This window comes from Solanum stenotomum, chromosome 10 (assembly GCF_019186545.1).
Source record: "Solanum stenotomum isolate F172 chromosome 10, ASM1918654v1, whole genome shotgun sequence".
In the NCBI taxonomy this organism is placed as follows: Eukaryota; Viridiplantae; Streptophyta; class Magnoliopsida; order Solanales; family Solanaceae; genus Solanum; species Solanum stenotomum.
Genome location: NC_064291.1, coordinates 55,824,336 through 55,840,365, shown reverse-complemented (window position 1 = coordinate 55,840,365; position 16,030 = coordinate 55,824,336). Strand labels below are relative to the sequence as shown.

The window sequence follows — 16,030 nt, the reverse complement described above, 5'->3', positions numbered from 1 at the left end:
CTTACAATTTATAGATCATTGTATAACGTAACAAAAAAAATAAAGCAAACTGAAAATCTTATATGAGGAAATATTAGAAAATTTCATAGACGATACACTAGACAACAATCTAAAGAGATATATTTGTACAACTTTAGGCTTGAATCAACCAAATCGTTTCTTGAATAATTGATGTCTTTTGGTTGGATCTTTAGGCTTGTTTTTGATAAGCCCCTTCTTTCCAGTGCTGCATATTTTAGATTTGTTAGTGACAAGAAAAATTCACTTTCTATATCGAAATTTGCATTTAATTAGTGAAGAGAAAAGTAATCATACTTGTACTCCATATAAACCATCCCTTTAGCTCCTGACATGGCACTCATAGAACCCACATAGCGACGGGCTTTTTGAAGAGCTACGTCATCTGCATCTTCATCTAGTTGCTCCAAACCGACTGCATCATCGCCAGCACTCAGTACCTATAGGTGAAAAGTAAGGAGCAGGTGAATTGGGAGCGACATCTTTTTAAGTGAAGTGCGGAAAAAAAACTCATTGCTTGATGTATAGATCAAGAGAAAGGAAGTAGAAGGACCTTTCCAAGAAGTTGCAGCTGGTCATCAAGACGATGGTAAGATAACTCAGACCCAGAATCAGAAGGCGGCAAACTTGTAATCACCTAATACAAGAACAGGTCAGAAGAGAAATTATGAGCGATCGTTGTATCCAGAAGAAAAGAATGACTTTGTCAAGAGGCAGTACCTTAAAGCTATAACCTTGATCGATCAAGAACTGCTGTCTTTTGGTTGAGTAATACATTTCCTGCAATTTGAGAATTGCTTGTAAGGTCATATACTATTAAAATTTTGTTTCCAAATACTGTATAAGAAATCAGATATCAAAAGAAAAGGATTCTGCACCTGGGTATCTGTTGACACGAGCGAGTAAAAGAATGCATTATACTCCTCTTTACCTCCTGCCATCCTATCTTGATGCTTCCCCTGTCAACCCAACAATGAGATAATGATTTGGGGTAAAAAGGTTGCAAGCATTTAGCTATCAAATCATATATTACCACAGAGGTCAGATATTGATTACACACATGTATCTTCCTAGAATTACAATTCCCTTTCGATTCTCATTGCAAGTTTACGCCGAATTAAACTTCCGCAAAAGATAAGACCAACTAAAAGATGATTGATATGCTTAATACCAGTAGGTGAATGTTACAGTTAGCAATATTAAGGAGTTCTGACTTACCAACAAGTGCTTTCAATTCCAATTCTATTTGGACATGCACTAAATATTTAAAGTTACTTCAACTTTTATGTTTAAAACCATGGAAGAAGGTTTGGTTTTTTCTTTTTCTCTTGTTTAGAGATGTTTATAGAATAGTCTGTTAGCCAAGTACATATTTCATATTACTCAGCATACTCAATTTCCGCCAAATAATAGCAAAGTTTATCAAAAGGTTAACTCAACTGTCCACCATTATGGTAGCAGATAAAGGATGAAGAAGACTGCCATGAGCCATCTATTAGTCATATATATGCCCTTCGAGAACATAATGACAACATGTTACTTGTATAAAGGTTTTACCTGGAGCATCACTTACTAGAGAGATTTTATCAATTATCATGATTTTTAATTGACACTTGAAATACGAATCAAGGGAGGCAATTATGAACGAGAAAACAAACACACCTTGGCCCTGAGAATACGCCCTAGACGTTGAGCTTCTTGTCGTCTTGAACCAGCATGTGACGAAATTTGTATTATAACATTCGCCTCAGGAATATCAATGGAGTTATCACCCACCTGTAAATAAAAGCAGAAATCACATCATCCACACAAGAAAAACTTTGAACATAACATTTATGAATAGATAGCAAGAAAACTATGTTTTTCACTGGAAAGAGGCATAAAGCAAATGAATTAATGGCATGACAAATTAGAGAATTATGGTTCAGCACAACCACAGATGCAAACTTTGAAAGATCTTGAAGAAAACACACTCATACAGATAACATGTGTGTGTGGTGTGTGTAAAGAGAAAGACAGTGAGAAATACTTGGCAGTCCAAGGTCCATAATCAACACATTATCATCAATGCGAAGTACTAAAAAATACTTGGCGGCACACAACTTGCAATGTCCATCCAAATCACCTAGCTAGTGATATAAAAAATCTGCTTGAACACAATACCTTGGAAAGAAATATGGTGTTAACTTCCTTGCTAGTTTTAAATGCCTCTAGAATTTTTGTTCTTTCAACATGGCTGCACAACAAGAAAAAAATTCCCATTAAAACCTTTTAAATGGAGAAGCAAACAAAACAGCATTTAAAATCTATGTTGCTCGGACTCTACAAAACTGTTGCCAGGTGCGTGTCCGTCTGTCAGATAGTCCAAACATAGTCATTTTTGGAGGATTGTACACCGGTGTGGCAACAAAATTTGACTTCCCGAGCAACATGGTCTAAAATAGAAAAGCAACATAAAATTATTGAGATGGCATCTTGTGTAAACCTGGTAGCACCATAGATCATAGGTTTCCGAAGCTTCATTGCATACTCGACAAGTGCAAAAAGATTGTCGGCGAAGACAATGATCTTGTCCCCACGCTGCTGTTCATGAAAGCGGATAAGAAACTCACAAGCCCTGAACTTGTTTGGGTTCATCACATAAAGTGCCTGGAACATCACATGGATATGAGAGTTACAAGAGAATAATAACAATTGTCAAACGAAAGGGATGGACTCAAAATAATATTACAGAAAGTTGCCTTGCAAAGTCAAACAAACATGTAAAATCCACATATGTGTAACATATTGATCACTAGAAATTGCAAGTTCCATTCCACTGGCTAGGGGCAAGCTCAGTCCCTTTTGCTCGTCTGTGGAGGTTCTGATGATCAATGTTTTAAGGACTGAACATGGACCACTGCTGCCTCCATGGAAGGGTTTTTGATGGTAGGCTTTACCAAAGGGGAGAAGAAAAAAAGAAAGAAAGGACCGAAACACGCAAATGCTGGTGAGCAATTGAGGCACTTAGTTACTTTGTTTGATTCTCACACTTTTGACACTTGTCCCAGGGGGAACATTTTCTCATATAACTCCCACTTACCTGTGAATACAGGAGATTGTCTCTGTGAGTAGAACGCTGAAATCTCTCATAGGAATCCACAAACAAGGAAAAAGATAAATGACAGCCAAATTTGGATTTTAACAATATGGACAATATAGAAGTCCGGGAGAGATGAACAAGAAGAAAAATTTGGCACCCGGAAGCTCCATGTTTTATCTTTCTTAGACTTCTAGCGCAACAAGTAGAAATTTTATGATGTAGATAGCTTCTTAGATTTCCTCAGTTATCTCTCAGACTAGAGTAAGTAGGAACAGAGTTTTTGAAAGGTTCCTGGATTGGAGATTAAAATACTCGTAAGAATCCTGATGTAACCATTGCACAATCTTTGTGCTTCTTTTGTTTATATAAAATGCTCATTCACTCATCAAAAAAAGACTAATCCTTCATACTTCACACACTTGCACACAATCACATAAATAGTGAAACTATGAGTTCTTCTCAGCATCAAGATCTTCCATTATTTCCACAAAATGATATCCATTTTGATAGAATTGTCACAAAAATAAAATAAGAAATATTTTTATGTTCTACGATCCAAACTGCGCTCCTCAACGAGATGAACAACTAAAGGAAATTGAGTCAATGTGAAGTCATCAGACGTTGCATTCTAAGCATTAAGATGGGACAGTTACAAAAAAACTACGTACTTGTCGCTTCTTTGAATTCTCTTTTTTCAAATATTCAGCAAAGAATTCCTTCGTCATAGGACACCACACCTCAGCACATTGTACATTTGCAATAAACCCCCCTTTCACTAAATCCAACCAATTTGCTTCATACAACTTGGGACCAATAAGAAAGTTCAAATCTGTGATCCTCTCGTCTTCTCTGACAAGTGTAGCTGTCAAGTAGCCAAATAGTCCATTAAATTTTGTGAAATACCAAACAAAAATGCAATATGCAAAAACTCTCTTTTCTGAAATACATACCAGTAAGCCCAAGTTTGCAGTGTGATTTCGTGATACTAATGACCTTTCGAAACATATGTGCAGGAACCACGTGCACCTGCATAAATGCCACGAAGAGACCCTTATACTTATGCCAGTATACATACAAACTTTACCTTTAATTTCTATCTCCGAAGTTGAAATCAACCTTCAGTAGAAAATTCTGCAACATAGATTTCCCACAAGATACTTGTACTGAACCCAAACCTCTTTAAAAGATAATAATCATCCAATTGCATTTAGCACTAGAGGAAAAAAAAATGCATTATAGACATTCAAATAAATATAGATATATCATTTTAGGATAGATCAATTTTTCCATATCAGCAATTACTATTAGTTTCCAAATAAAAGGAAATTAGTGACATGAAATTGAGCATTACGTATAACAACTAAGTACAAGAGTTGCACAGAAATGAGAAACCAACCAAGAAACACCAAAATCACTAAAGCTTTCATACTTCTTTACATCAGATAATACATACTCCCCTCTGTTTCAATTTTTTGTCTCAGCTTGACTGAGCCTGAAGTTTAAGAATGTCGAGAAGACTTTTGAATCTTGTGGTCTTAACTAAGGTGTGCAGAACATACCAAAAATACCCCGTGAATCTTATGGTATTAACATGGCATGTCATTTCTATAAGAAAGTGTCACCAAAGGTAAACTTGGAATATCGGAATTAAAAACATACTATACATAGAAAGGTGCCTTTTTTAAAAAAGACTAAAAAGAAAAGCAAAACACAAATTGAAACGGCGAGTATGCATGGCTGTGTGTGCGCACACATCTAGCTCTGTGCATCTGTATGTATGTATGTACGAACGATTGTATGTTCTTCCATAAACAGAAACTTGAACGGATATGATACTCCTGCTGTCAAGGATAACATTTAAAATCAACTATTGTTTCGCATTTACCTCGAAAAGTAACTCATATACGAGATAGTTATTTGAAAGACACAATCTGAGACATTACAAGATCAAACATTTACCTCATCCATGAGGAGCAAACCCCATTCTCTATTTCTTATTTCTTCAATGATCTTCTCAGATTCTTCAGAACGTTTGCCACCAAAAGCAACCATGTTATATGTTGTCACCACCACACCAACATTTCCACGGAATCTTTCTTTGCTGTCAGATGTGAAACGACATATCTGCTCTTCTCGGATAGTAGACCACAACTTAAACTGGAAAGCCCATTGATCCACAGACACAGCATTTGTTGCTAAACAAAGGCAACTCTTTTTTATTCTGCTTGCTGCAGAAACACCTACTAAAGACTTCCCAGCACCACAAGGTAGCACAATAATTCCAGATCTTGCTCTTCCTGAAGCATTCAACATACCATTTAACCACAGCCAAGGGCATTAAATCTATCAATCAACTACGACTTGGTACCACAGCCACAAATTGGTACCACGAATCAATCAATCAACTGACTATTCCTGAAGCATTCAACATACAATTTAACCACAACATACAATCTAAGCACAACCAATCAGCTTATTAATCCCCACACACGAGTTCAGCATTAATTGGATTCATCATAATTTATATGCTGGCAGTCAATCTACTACAACCTTCCTCAGCTATGCAGAGTCGTAAGATCATCTATGTTTTGTGGAGCTCACATAGACGATGTCTAAGCCGAGATTATATTGAGCTGAAAAGGAAATTCTAAGTAGTCATGGTAGATGGGCTCATCGAAAGTATTCAAGATGCATGAAGAGTTGCCCCACTTCCATTACCAAAAATGTAACAAATGAAGAGAAGCTTAACCATTATATTAAGTTAATATACAGAAGACTAAGGAATAGAAGAACACATAAAATATGTTAGCAAATAAAATCCATTGACCAGGACACCGACATTCAAATAGAGAACGAAATTAAAAAAAAACACCAACCAGAAAAATTAAAGTCCTAGGCTTGGTAAAATATGGCTGGCTTTGTATCCTTACCATTTCCAAACATCTTACTAAGACTCTTCTCTTGATAAGGCCGTGGCTGTGCTTGAGGCTTCAACTCCATATCAAGATCAGGATTAACCTGCAATGTTCAGTGGGCATTAAGCAGAAATACTTAGCCATTTGTAGAACTCATTGATGACACACCCTCCAAATCTATAGGCACACAACAACTGACAATACAATGATGTGAGATAATTTATTGCCCAAATCTTCTCATACTCAAGACCAAATGTTTGATTGGCCTCTACGGATCCGACAATGGATTTCACATCATACGGTGCAATACTAGTCCCACGCCATTTTAGTTGCTAGCTCAAGCAACTTATTCATGTCATCCTTTCCCAGTGCCAACCCAACAACTCAAAAGCCTAATTGTCAAGTACTCCCTCTGTTTCATTTTATGTAACGGTGTCTGGATGAGCATGATATTTAAGATGTTAATTTGACTTATATTTACATATTAATGATGAGTGGAATAAAATATAAAACTAGCGGTTGAAAAGAGTGAAACATCACATCAAAAGTTTCAAGTGTGAATCGTTTAATGCATTTAAATTATTGAAGTTGTATCAAATTATCATTGTGTCAAACATTTTGGAGCATGCCAAAATGTAAAGAGCATAATATAAGTTGAAACTGAGGGAGTAATTAGTTTCTTGAAATATTACAAACCATTCCAACAATATATACATATGAATACCAAAGGTGGACCCCCTCCCTCCCCGGGGAACCCCTCCAGTTCAATTTAGCAAAAATACCAAGCGCTTTTTTTTTGAGAATTTTTTTGAGAGAAGGGCAACTTTATATTCACACCAAAAAATTCATCATCCAAAGAATGATGAATTGGAAATTTACATCCCACCCAATGAGAATTCAAAATACCAAGTGCTCTTTAGCATCTACGATCGTTGCTTCAATGCAAGCTCGTCTGTCCAGCATCTCAATTGAAAAACAGATGCCTCTTTGGTATTTTAATTATTGAAATCTTATTCTTCTAGGGAAACTAGTTCTCAACTAAGGGAATCTAATACCCATCTCACTGTCCACCCTGATGAAAAAAAAAAAAAACTCACTGTATCATTCCTGAAGTCATACTCCTCCATCATCGGATAATTCAAAGCATTTGGTAGACACCGCTGCTTCACATTTTCAACCTGTTCATATACAAATTGGAAAGCTGTCATCTTCTAAGTGAGGCCAAAGAAAGTTGTGTGTGCATGGACAAAGATGTTCCAACACCAGGAGAAAGTCTCCATCTAGAGCAAGCATACATATTTTCTTAGCATGACTTATCTCAAACCACAAGATACGGCAGATAAATAGGAAATTGTAGCTCCTAAGAAGATATTTGGAGGATACTGAAGCACAAATATCAAAGTGAAACATGGAGCCAGAATGGCACAGATTAGGCAAAGTTGAGTAGTTGACTATATCTATTAGGTTTTCAATTTAACTGTAATAAGTAGTGAAAATGAACTGTTGCATTAGAGTCTGGTCCTAGAAATACTCTTAACCAATTGATTAATCAAGCCACCACTTATTCATATTGCTAGAGAACCAATATCCAACAGCATTATCATCGGTGTTACTCAAGTCATAACCAACGGTATCCAAATCCCCGCACATCATATATTAGTGCAAATCCAAGCTCCAAAACGAGACAACCACATACTAGGGAAACAGCAAAAAGACGGAGACAAACAACTAAACATCCTTAGCAGGTGAAAACAACAATCATGCTTACATTTGTATTGGTTATCTGACATAACAAAGATGTTTTTATCAGCAATGAATAACTTACACTGACCACAAGAAAACTGGATACCAAAAGAGTTAAAAGCACAAGAATAATTTAGGAGCACTGGAATTTTTTTTTTTGATGACCTAACTGGAGTCGCAATACTACAAAAACAGAAGTTAGTTTATTTCATGAGAATGCTGCAAGATATTACAATGGCATCTGACACCAGTGACTCCCACCTCCGCCAGAAATGTAAAACGAGACCTTTTTGCAAAGCATTGAATTATTACCTGAGCAGGGTCTATTTCAAATGAATGAGTTTCTTTTTCTTCAGCCGCAGCAGCCACGTCTACTTCATTTATCAACTCATCATGTCCACCTTCAATTTCATTCACGGGTTTGCTTATAGTAAACCCATCCTTTCCATGCATCCCCTATATCAGAGATAACCAAAAAGGACAATAAAATTTCCTTGGTAGTATCTACTTGTATCAGAAATACGAAGCATCAAAACAAAGTTACGTGGTCTGGTGCTTTTCTGGTGTTTCTGCCTCATAAGTCTAACATAATGCAGGCAAATTTCTTGATAATGCAGACTGCAAAACAAGCAATAACACATTGGGCACAAACCTCAGAAGAAATCCTAGCCTTTCCTATGACATCATCGGCGAGCAATCTTTTCAAAACCTAGAGATGATCACATCAAATGAATCAATTTAGTTGGAGGAGTCCTCAGTGGATCCTATAGTCGAGAAGATAGGTTAAATTAAAGCATTGTTACTATATAGCTCATTATCTTGCCTCTGGAAATGGAGATTCTATAAAATACCGATTCTTCTTAAGTACAAGCTTCACTTTTCCGTAGTTAGCAGTAGAAGCATGAATAAAATCAATCATCTCTTTGGGAAGCTTGGTCTTTGACAATTTGCTCAAAACAGCTATTATAGTTTCAGTCTCAAGACCAACTGACACAGCTGCATACAACGAATGAGGCGTCAAGTTGTACTCATGCATCGACTCCGGCCTACAAAATAAAATTAATCCCATTAACCCTCCCAAAACATTCAGAAACAAACAAGAACATAGAAGGCAGTGTATCAACCACAAAAAAGGTACCTGCAAACAGGTTCAGCAATGGCAATGAGAAAATCATAGGCTTGCTTATATAATGGAGAGAACGTCTCAAGGAAAATTCTACCATCTGCGCAAGCCCACAATGGACGATTTGCATGATCGGGTTTGAGTTCCAGTTTAGTGAAATCCATCTTCTTCCCTTCCCTCTCACCTATTTTATAACAGATTCAAACTTTTATACATCAATCGAATTTAAACATAACACAAATTTATCATACAAAAGCATTACCTAGTATAATTGCAAAGGGCAACGGCGACAGTACATACTCCATCCATTTTAATTTACTTGTCTTACTTTTTCTTAGTCCCTTCCAAAAAAAAGAAGGCCTATTTCCCCTCTGGCAACTCTTTAATACTTTCCACGCAGCATATTTAAAACAACAAGATTAAAGGGCAGCACATTCTACTATCTTTAATTTAAGATCACAAAACTCAAAACCCTTCCTTACTTTCTTAAACTTTGTGCCAAGTAAAAACAGACTGAAACGCGAGCTTACTTCCTTAAACTTCGTGTCAAGTAAAAACGAGACGAACAAACTGAAATGAAAGGAGTTATAGTTTTTTTCTAGATGAGGCTTTATATAATTCTGGATCCAGCTCTATAAAAAGATAAGACTAATACCATCATGAAAATCATCACCGCCTTCTTCAGGGTAGTACTGATCATCATCAGCAGTTGAAGCCCGATACTCCTCCTACATCACCACAAAAACAAATTTCATAAAAATACAATCTTTACCAATTTATATATCAATAAAAACACCAAATAACATATTAAACTAGCTGGGAAATCAAAATACCTTAGAAGCAAACTTGATCTTCTTGCTGGGTCGACTTTTATCACCTGAATACAATAACAATTTTCAACAAACTACAGATACAAAAACTATACATATATAAATCAATCAAACAAGCAACTAGAAATCAAACCAAATTACTTGCTACTAGCTCATTTCATTCCAAATACTAACAAATTCATAATCCCATCAATTTTTTTACTATTTTTTGGGGATTTTTTATTCTTTTTTTGAATTATAAAAATACCGTGTCCGTGATGACCCATTTATGAGATGATGCAAAAATCTGTTTATTGAATCCCAAATTTGAGCTTTGAGAGTTACTCTGTTCTCTCTTTCGGTTTGTTTATCAGTCTCTTCGAATGGTGGTTTTGAGGCAAATCGGCAATTACTTATTAATTCTGGTTGCTCTAGAGAAATACTCTACTTATTTATGGGAAGGGGAATTTTTGGGTATTGGCATTGTAACCCCTGATCTGTCAAAGAGTTACAGTTACACCCTCAAAGTTTAGTATAGTTGATTGAGGTAACACAAAAAAAATTATTTTAATAAAAAAAAGGTGTATTTTGGAAATATATTTTCCTTAATACATTTTACTCTAAATTTTGGAGAATAAACTCTCTTGAATTGTGGGAGATGTTTGATTGACTATGAGTCGATTATGTTACATGTTATATTGAAGCGGAATGGATGAAATGAAAGTTTGTATTGATATCTTTGTGTGATAAAAAAAGAATGTTTCACCAAGGCTATACAGTAAATTTTACAAATTGGTTGCTCGACAAATTATGTTATATGGGATGAAATATTGATCAATCAAAAACTCACGCATCTAAAAGATGAAAGTAGCAAAAATGAGAATGATAAGATGAATGTATGAATATACCAAGAGAGATAGGATTGAAACAAAGACATTTGGGATAAAATTAGAGTGGGATTCCTAAATTAGATGGGCGGTCCGAAATACAAGAGTGGAATTCCTAAATTAGGTGGGCAGCCCCCAATAGAAGAAGGATATGGAGGTCAATGATTAAGGTAGAAAGATATGCAGAGTTTACTATTTTCTTGATATTGTAACAAATTACTTCCGCAAACGAATTATTAGACACAATGTTCCTGAAAATATACTTATTCTCCTAAGCAAACATAAAAAATTATGAGAAAATTATTTATTTCCATGAAATAATTTGATGGAAAACATTTTCCTTTGTGCCAAACACAGCCAATCTGGTAAATTGTCATCATAAATATAAAAGGTAAATCAGTTGACAATCAAAATTTGTCAAGGTTTTCCTTCAATAAAAAGCACAAAAAGCCACATCACCTAATTCTTGAACTACCAAAATGAGATGCAACCAGTGCCCAGATTGTCACATTTACAGCAAGTAAAACCAATTTTCTGTCCTCAATTTCGGGTTTAGCACGTTTTGATCAGTCCTATACATAGTAGATTTTCTTAAAGGACACCATGTACAGGCTCAGAATGGAAAGCCAGCATCTTCTTCATCTTCATCCTCTTCTATGGCATCTTCATCGTCACTAAAAACCTTGATGTCCTCTTCTGCTTCTTCTTCTTCCTCCTCATCGTCCATCATAGCCTTGTTCTTCCCTTTTACATCCTTCAAACCAGTGCTCAATACTACAGTTTCACCTCCGGTTTTCTCCATATCTTTCCTCAGCTTTTCCATATTCTCTCTTCTGCGTTTTTCCTCTAATAGCTGCTTCTCCTCCCGTCTCTTGTCCAAGTCAGCCCTACCAGGAAAAGTTTGCAATAATAAGAAAGTGGAGATAATAGTTTTTTAGCATGTCCAATTATCAGTAGTATTTCAAGAAGTATAAACACTAAGTTTCAGTTACTGCAATACTTGTAAGTTTCCATGTACTCTTCAGCGCTGGCTTCAATTGCCTTGAAAAAGGCATCCATCCCAGCACCTGAAACTGCAGAGACTCCAACTGATCTGAGATTCTTGTAGAACTCCTCAAGTGCAAGAGAGAGGCTCCGAGTCAGAGTTGATGTGTAAGTGTTGTCTGCATCTAGTGCCGCATGAAACACCTCAAAATCTTTCATCCACTGCATTTGCAGTAGCATCACAATTCCAGAAAAGCAGCCAATGGAAGTAAAAGCAAAAAAGGCAGAAGAATCCAACAGTAAGAATTTAACTCTACGCTCCACTACAAACACCCGTCCCTCCCCTCACACATGCGCGCACACACACATAAACACACTTTTTTTTAATTGTTATAAGGCATTATATTGTTGTGCAGCAAAAAGTGCTGCAAGTAGAATATGTGACAAGCTCAACAGACCAATCATGGCTTCTATGATTAACAAACACACAATTGCGCAACAACCATCATAATCAAAGCTTTACACGATGACTCATTGGTTTAAACTACTTAGCAAGCAGATACAACACATAACAGTTATAGTTTTAAACTGTCATTATAATAATCTTGTGGTTCCAATATTAATTATTATAGAAAGGGTAATAGCATCTGATTCACCTAGAGGTTATTTCTTTAACATCCTCATTGGTTTATATTAGGTGCACAAAGGGGATAATGTTTCATAGCAAACTTAATATGGGTAATAGTGGAGACAGACAGCCCTTTATCTTCCTCCCAACTCCCTGCCCTTTTCAAGAAAAAATAGAGGAATGTCAGAATTTATTCTGCTACCTCCAAAGCAAACTCATGATTAGCCACATCCGTCTTGTTGAAAGCCAATACCAGCGGCAACCTTGTTTTGTAGAGGATGCTACAAGCATACAGCATATTGCTCATAAAAGTAGCTGGACTTTCAGATCGTGGTGTATCAACTACGTATGTCACAACAGTGGGAAAAGTAGATGCAAAAGCTTCAGTGATAATTGCACCAGAAGCAGACCAAGTGAATATCTCAATCTGTCCAGGAGTGTCCACGAGAACATAGTCCAACTGGTCAGCTCGTTTTTCAATAACTGATATCACCTGCAAATAGGTAGAAGAGGTGGTTGTCTCAACAGAGCTTGCGAAATACAATGCATGTAAACCTTTGCTTCCCCAAAATTGGTGAAAAGAACAAATACTACAAAGCAAAAGCAAGCAAACATCAGATATAGATTTTATTGCTTTGACATCTTTCCACCTACATTTTAAAAACCGTGGAGTCTTGCACCAGAAAATATGAAACTTGTGCTCTTTAAGAGATTGAATTTGATAAATAATATGCCCAGGCATCATCCAAGAGCATCAAAGTAACAAACATACAAGAAGTTCAAGAGGGGTTAGATGCATGAATGGTGCTTGAGAGATCTTAAAGCAGCAAAGACTATGATGCAATGTTTCAGAAACTTTAGAGAAGCATCACTATTTCAGATATTAAGAGGCTACTAGCCTCTGGGCAGTCAAACTGTTGTTCAGAAGAAAAACAAAAGGGTCACAAAGCAACGTTTCTAGACCATGAGTAACACACTGTGTGTGATACCAATACCATGCTGCACGAAAACTCTTTGCACAAGCACATCATTCTAACCAGCCAGAACTTTGGACCTCAAAACATAGTGCACTCATCTACAAGCTTTCAATTGTTGACGGAAATGCAAAATCCACTATAATTTATGCACTAATATCCTTTAGACATTCATTCAGTCCATTTTTCTACCACAATAAGTGATCAATACAGAGAGAAGACTCGTATACCACAAGAGATGCAAGAGGAAGGAAACTAGAAAACAAGGTTTCTCTAGATCACGTAAGTTTAAGAAAAGACAGAAGACCAAATAGATATGCCCCTCAAACTAGGCACATTTTCTCGGTTAGACACCTCGACTTTTATAGTGATCATTTGAACACTTCTATTTGGCAGAGGTGTATCTCGTGCACATCAGTGCCGGTAAGACGACCATCTGCATGCACTCACTGTTTAAGTGTCAAATGAACAAATTAACTACTGACAAACATGTGTAACTTTTTTTTTTAAAATGCCGCATGTAATTAATTTTTTAAAACATACAATAAGAAAGGAAACAAAATTGAGGGCTACATAAGTTGTACGCCAAGTAAGACATCTATATTTACGCCACACATTCCTGCTTAGTTGAAGTGTCTATATGGTCACAGCACAACCTAAGTGTTTATCTAACAACTTGTGCAAAGTTTATGTGGCTAGTTATGTATTTCGCCAAGACAAAAAGGAAAAGTGACTTCACATCCCATTCAATAAAAGAAAACCAGATCACATCAAACTAACCTCATCAAATTTTGTGGCAAACAGGTTCAGTGAAGTAAGAATTCCTCCATTTGGCCCAAGATTGTACTGCTTCATGACTTCCTTGTATCGAACAGTGTCTCTAATATCGATATTTGCACCAAATGGAAGGGTCAAGACAGCAGGATCAAGGTTCAAAACATAACCCCGGAGATTGGACGCCATTGTGTGGCAAACAAGTCGATGGAGAAACGTAGTTTTTCCACTACCTAGACATCAATCAAAACAAGTGTTATATCAAGTCTTCAAGTAAAACTTAAATCACAACAAACAACTTGGGACAAAGCTAGTATCTTAAAAATGGTATACATATGAATACTTAACAAAAACAAATAGGACTTTACCAGCCATCCCAACCACTATGATAATGATAGGCTTTTTCTTGAAAGTGAAGGATGATCCCTCGATATTAAGATTTTGCATCGAGTTAGAGATATCATCCTTCTCCTGAACCTATAACCAGACAATCGAGACGGAAAAGAAGGAGAATATTAGTTAAGGCTTAGCTTCCATAATCTGAAGAATTATAAAAGTAATCCAAATTAAGAAGGTTTACCTTACTGTCAACTTGCATCGAACTCTCAGCCTCCTCTGGTACCCTTGAATCAATCTCCATTCAAGATAACTGCTAAATCAGTGAAGTAACTTCTATCAGGCTCAATGTTAAATAATTAAGACCATATCAAGGGTAAAAGGCATAAAGGAAACTAGGAAAAGTAAAAGACAACAAAAGGATGGTGATAATAAATAAATGTAGGAGCATCACAGAGGCCAACATCAAATTCCAAAGGATTCAGCCAACGGCTATGGATAATACTTTCGAGTTTGTTCTTTTCATAATCTCAAGCTAATGATAACTTTAGATAAAGCTCGGACTAGTGATGTTGTACTCAAACTAGTGCGGGAACTTCTCAAATTCCACTGGTAACGTTCCATCGTATTCGGATACAGGATTTTGAGGTTTGGGGAACCAACTGTTTTGAATATAAACATGTTGTTATATATACACTTTGGGGTATTATTAAGGGTACTCTAATCACCCTAAAGCAATGTATAAACTCTAATAACATTAAAACAATAAATATTATTCTTAGAATCATTTCTGTTGAATATGCACCCATTATAATAGAAGTTCAAGCTACAAAATTAACCAGAACAAGGTAAGATTAGAAGTTCAAGCTACAAAACTAATCAGAACAAGGTAAGATTAGAAGTTCAAGCTACAAAACTAACCCGAACAAGGTAAGATTGCAAACACTGAAAGCTGAAAATAGTTAAATACAAACCACGAATTGAAGCTCGGATAATAAATACATGACATAGAACACCGTAGAACAACTTTTAACACCTCATTATGAAGATACTCAAAAAAAACTGTATTGAAGCTCAGCGAAGAGCAAAATTTTCTCCCAAAACCGTTTAAGCCATTATCATTAATCCGTACACTAATTCAGCTTATAAGTCAGTGAAATCAGCTCTATGAACAGAGTCCACAAGATTTTTTAACAAAATTATTCATAATGGTCAGAGCCTGTAAGTTTTAAGACAAAGCTAGATACTTGCAAGTTTAATAAAACAATCACCGGTAGTTGTTAAGTCACCGGCGTAGAATCACAACCGCGGCGTACGGCGGCGAAGGCAAGTCCGGCGGAGTGGAAGCAAAATGGAGGGTTTGCTGCTTGACGGGGAGAATAGAATGACTTCGGAAAGAAAATACTGGAAATTAAAAAGAAAAAAAAAGTGAGAATAAGCTTAAGCCCAATAAACAATAAGGCCTGTTTGGAAACTACCTATTTATTTGTGCAAAAAAATAAAAACATATTTTTTTAGATGAATATGTCAAAAAAAAAAGTGCAATAATAGTGTATATAAGAAATATTTAAAATAATTGAAAAAGTTATTTGGTACTATTTCGTATATTTATCACTAATCTTTTTACTTTTAAAAATTAAGGTTCATAAATATTTATAAAGTGTACTTACTATAAAATTATTCAAGTTCACGAATTAAAGATTCCGAAAAAAACAATTATGACGGATAGACTATTAACTTTTGATATAAGTGATTAA

At 36.0% G+C, this 16,030-nt stretch overlaps 2 protein-coding genes across 5 annotated transcripts; both read right to left on the bottom strand.

Annotated features, from left to right (window-relative positions):
• LOC125841321 (general transcription and DNA repair factor IIH helicase subunit XPB1) lies at positions 1-10,112 on the bottom strand. The gene is made up of 20 exons (XM_049520431.1): positions 9,959-10,112; positions 9,715-9,758; positions 9,537-9,609; positions 8,897-9,065; positions 8,582-8,804; positions 8,411-8,467; positions 8,071-8,214; positions 7,113-7,193; positions 6,031-6,118; positions 5,060-5,397; positions 4,051-4,126; positions 3,769-3,962; positions 2,504-2,667; positions 2,182-2,254; positions 1,681-1,794; positions 897-977; positions 739-798; positions 572-655; positions 316-458; positions 1-226 (listed from the first exon to the last, which is right to left on the bottom strand). Exons 1-20 carry the CDS (start codon positions 9,975-9,977, stop codon positions 145-147), a joined length of 2,307 nt encoding a protein of 768 aa, XP_049376388.1. The 5' UTR covers positions 9,978-10,112; the 3' UTR covers positions 1-144.
• Positions 10,113-10,944: 832 nt separating this feature from the next.
• Positions 10,945-15,681, bottom strand: LOC125842081 (GPN-loop GTPase QQT2). Of its 4 annotated transcripts, none has more exons than XM_049521285.1 (7): positions 15,545-15,681; positions 14,518-14,586; positions 14,306-14,414; positions 13,944-14,170; positions 12,392-12,682; positions 11,578-11,783; positions 10,945-11,464 (listed from the first exon to the last, which is right to left on the bottom strand). In XM_049521285.1, the coding sequence occupies exons 2-7, from the start codon at positions 14,575-14,577 to the stop codon at positions 11,191-11,193; spliced, it is 1,167 nt and encodes a 388-aa protein (XP_049377242.1). In that variant the 5' UTR covers positions 14,578-14,586; positions 15,545-15,681; the 3' UTR covers positions 10,945-11,190. The 4 variants fall into 4 exon arrangements, with proteins under 4 accessions (XP_049377242.1, XP_049377245.1, XP_049377244.1 ...); XM_049521288.1 differs by having other exon boundaries at positions 15,563-15,681; XM_049521287.1 differs by having other exon boundaries at positions 14,518-14,589; positions 15,545-15,680.
• Between the last annotated feature and the right edge of the window lie 349 nt (positions 15,682-16,030).

What these genes read in the sequence shown, in the direction of transcription:
- LOC125842081 (XM_049521285.1), bottom strand. Translation starts at nt 14,577, where the DNA reads ATGGAGATTGATTCAAGGGTACCAGAGGAGGCTGAGAGTTCGATGCAA. An exon ending in CGATGCAAGTTGACAGTAAG is followed by an intron (nt 14,415 to 14,517) that starts GTAAACCTTCTT and finishes GTCTGGTTATAG; the next exon opens with GTTCAGGAGAAGGATGATAT. An exon ending in TTGCCACAAAATTTGATGAG is followed by an intron (nt 12,683 to 13,943) that starts GTTAGTTTGATG and finishes ACCTATTTGCAG; the next exon opens with GTGATATCAGTTATTGAAAA.
- LOC125841321 (XM_049520431.1), bottom strand. An exon ending in TAGTAAGATGTTTGGAAATG is followed by an intron (nt 5,398 to 6,030) that starts GTAAGGATACAA and finishes TGAATGCTTCAG; the next exon opens with GAAGAGCAAGATCTGGAATT. An exon ending in CTGCAAACTTGGGCTTACTG is followed by an intron (nt 3,963 to 4,050) that starts GTATGTATTTCA and finishes GCTACTTGACAG; the next exon opens with CTACACTTGTCAGAGAAGAC.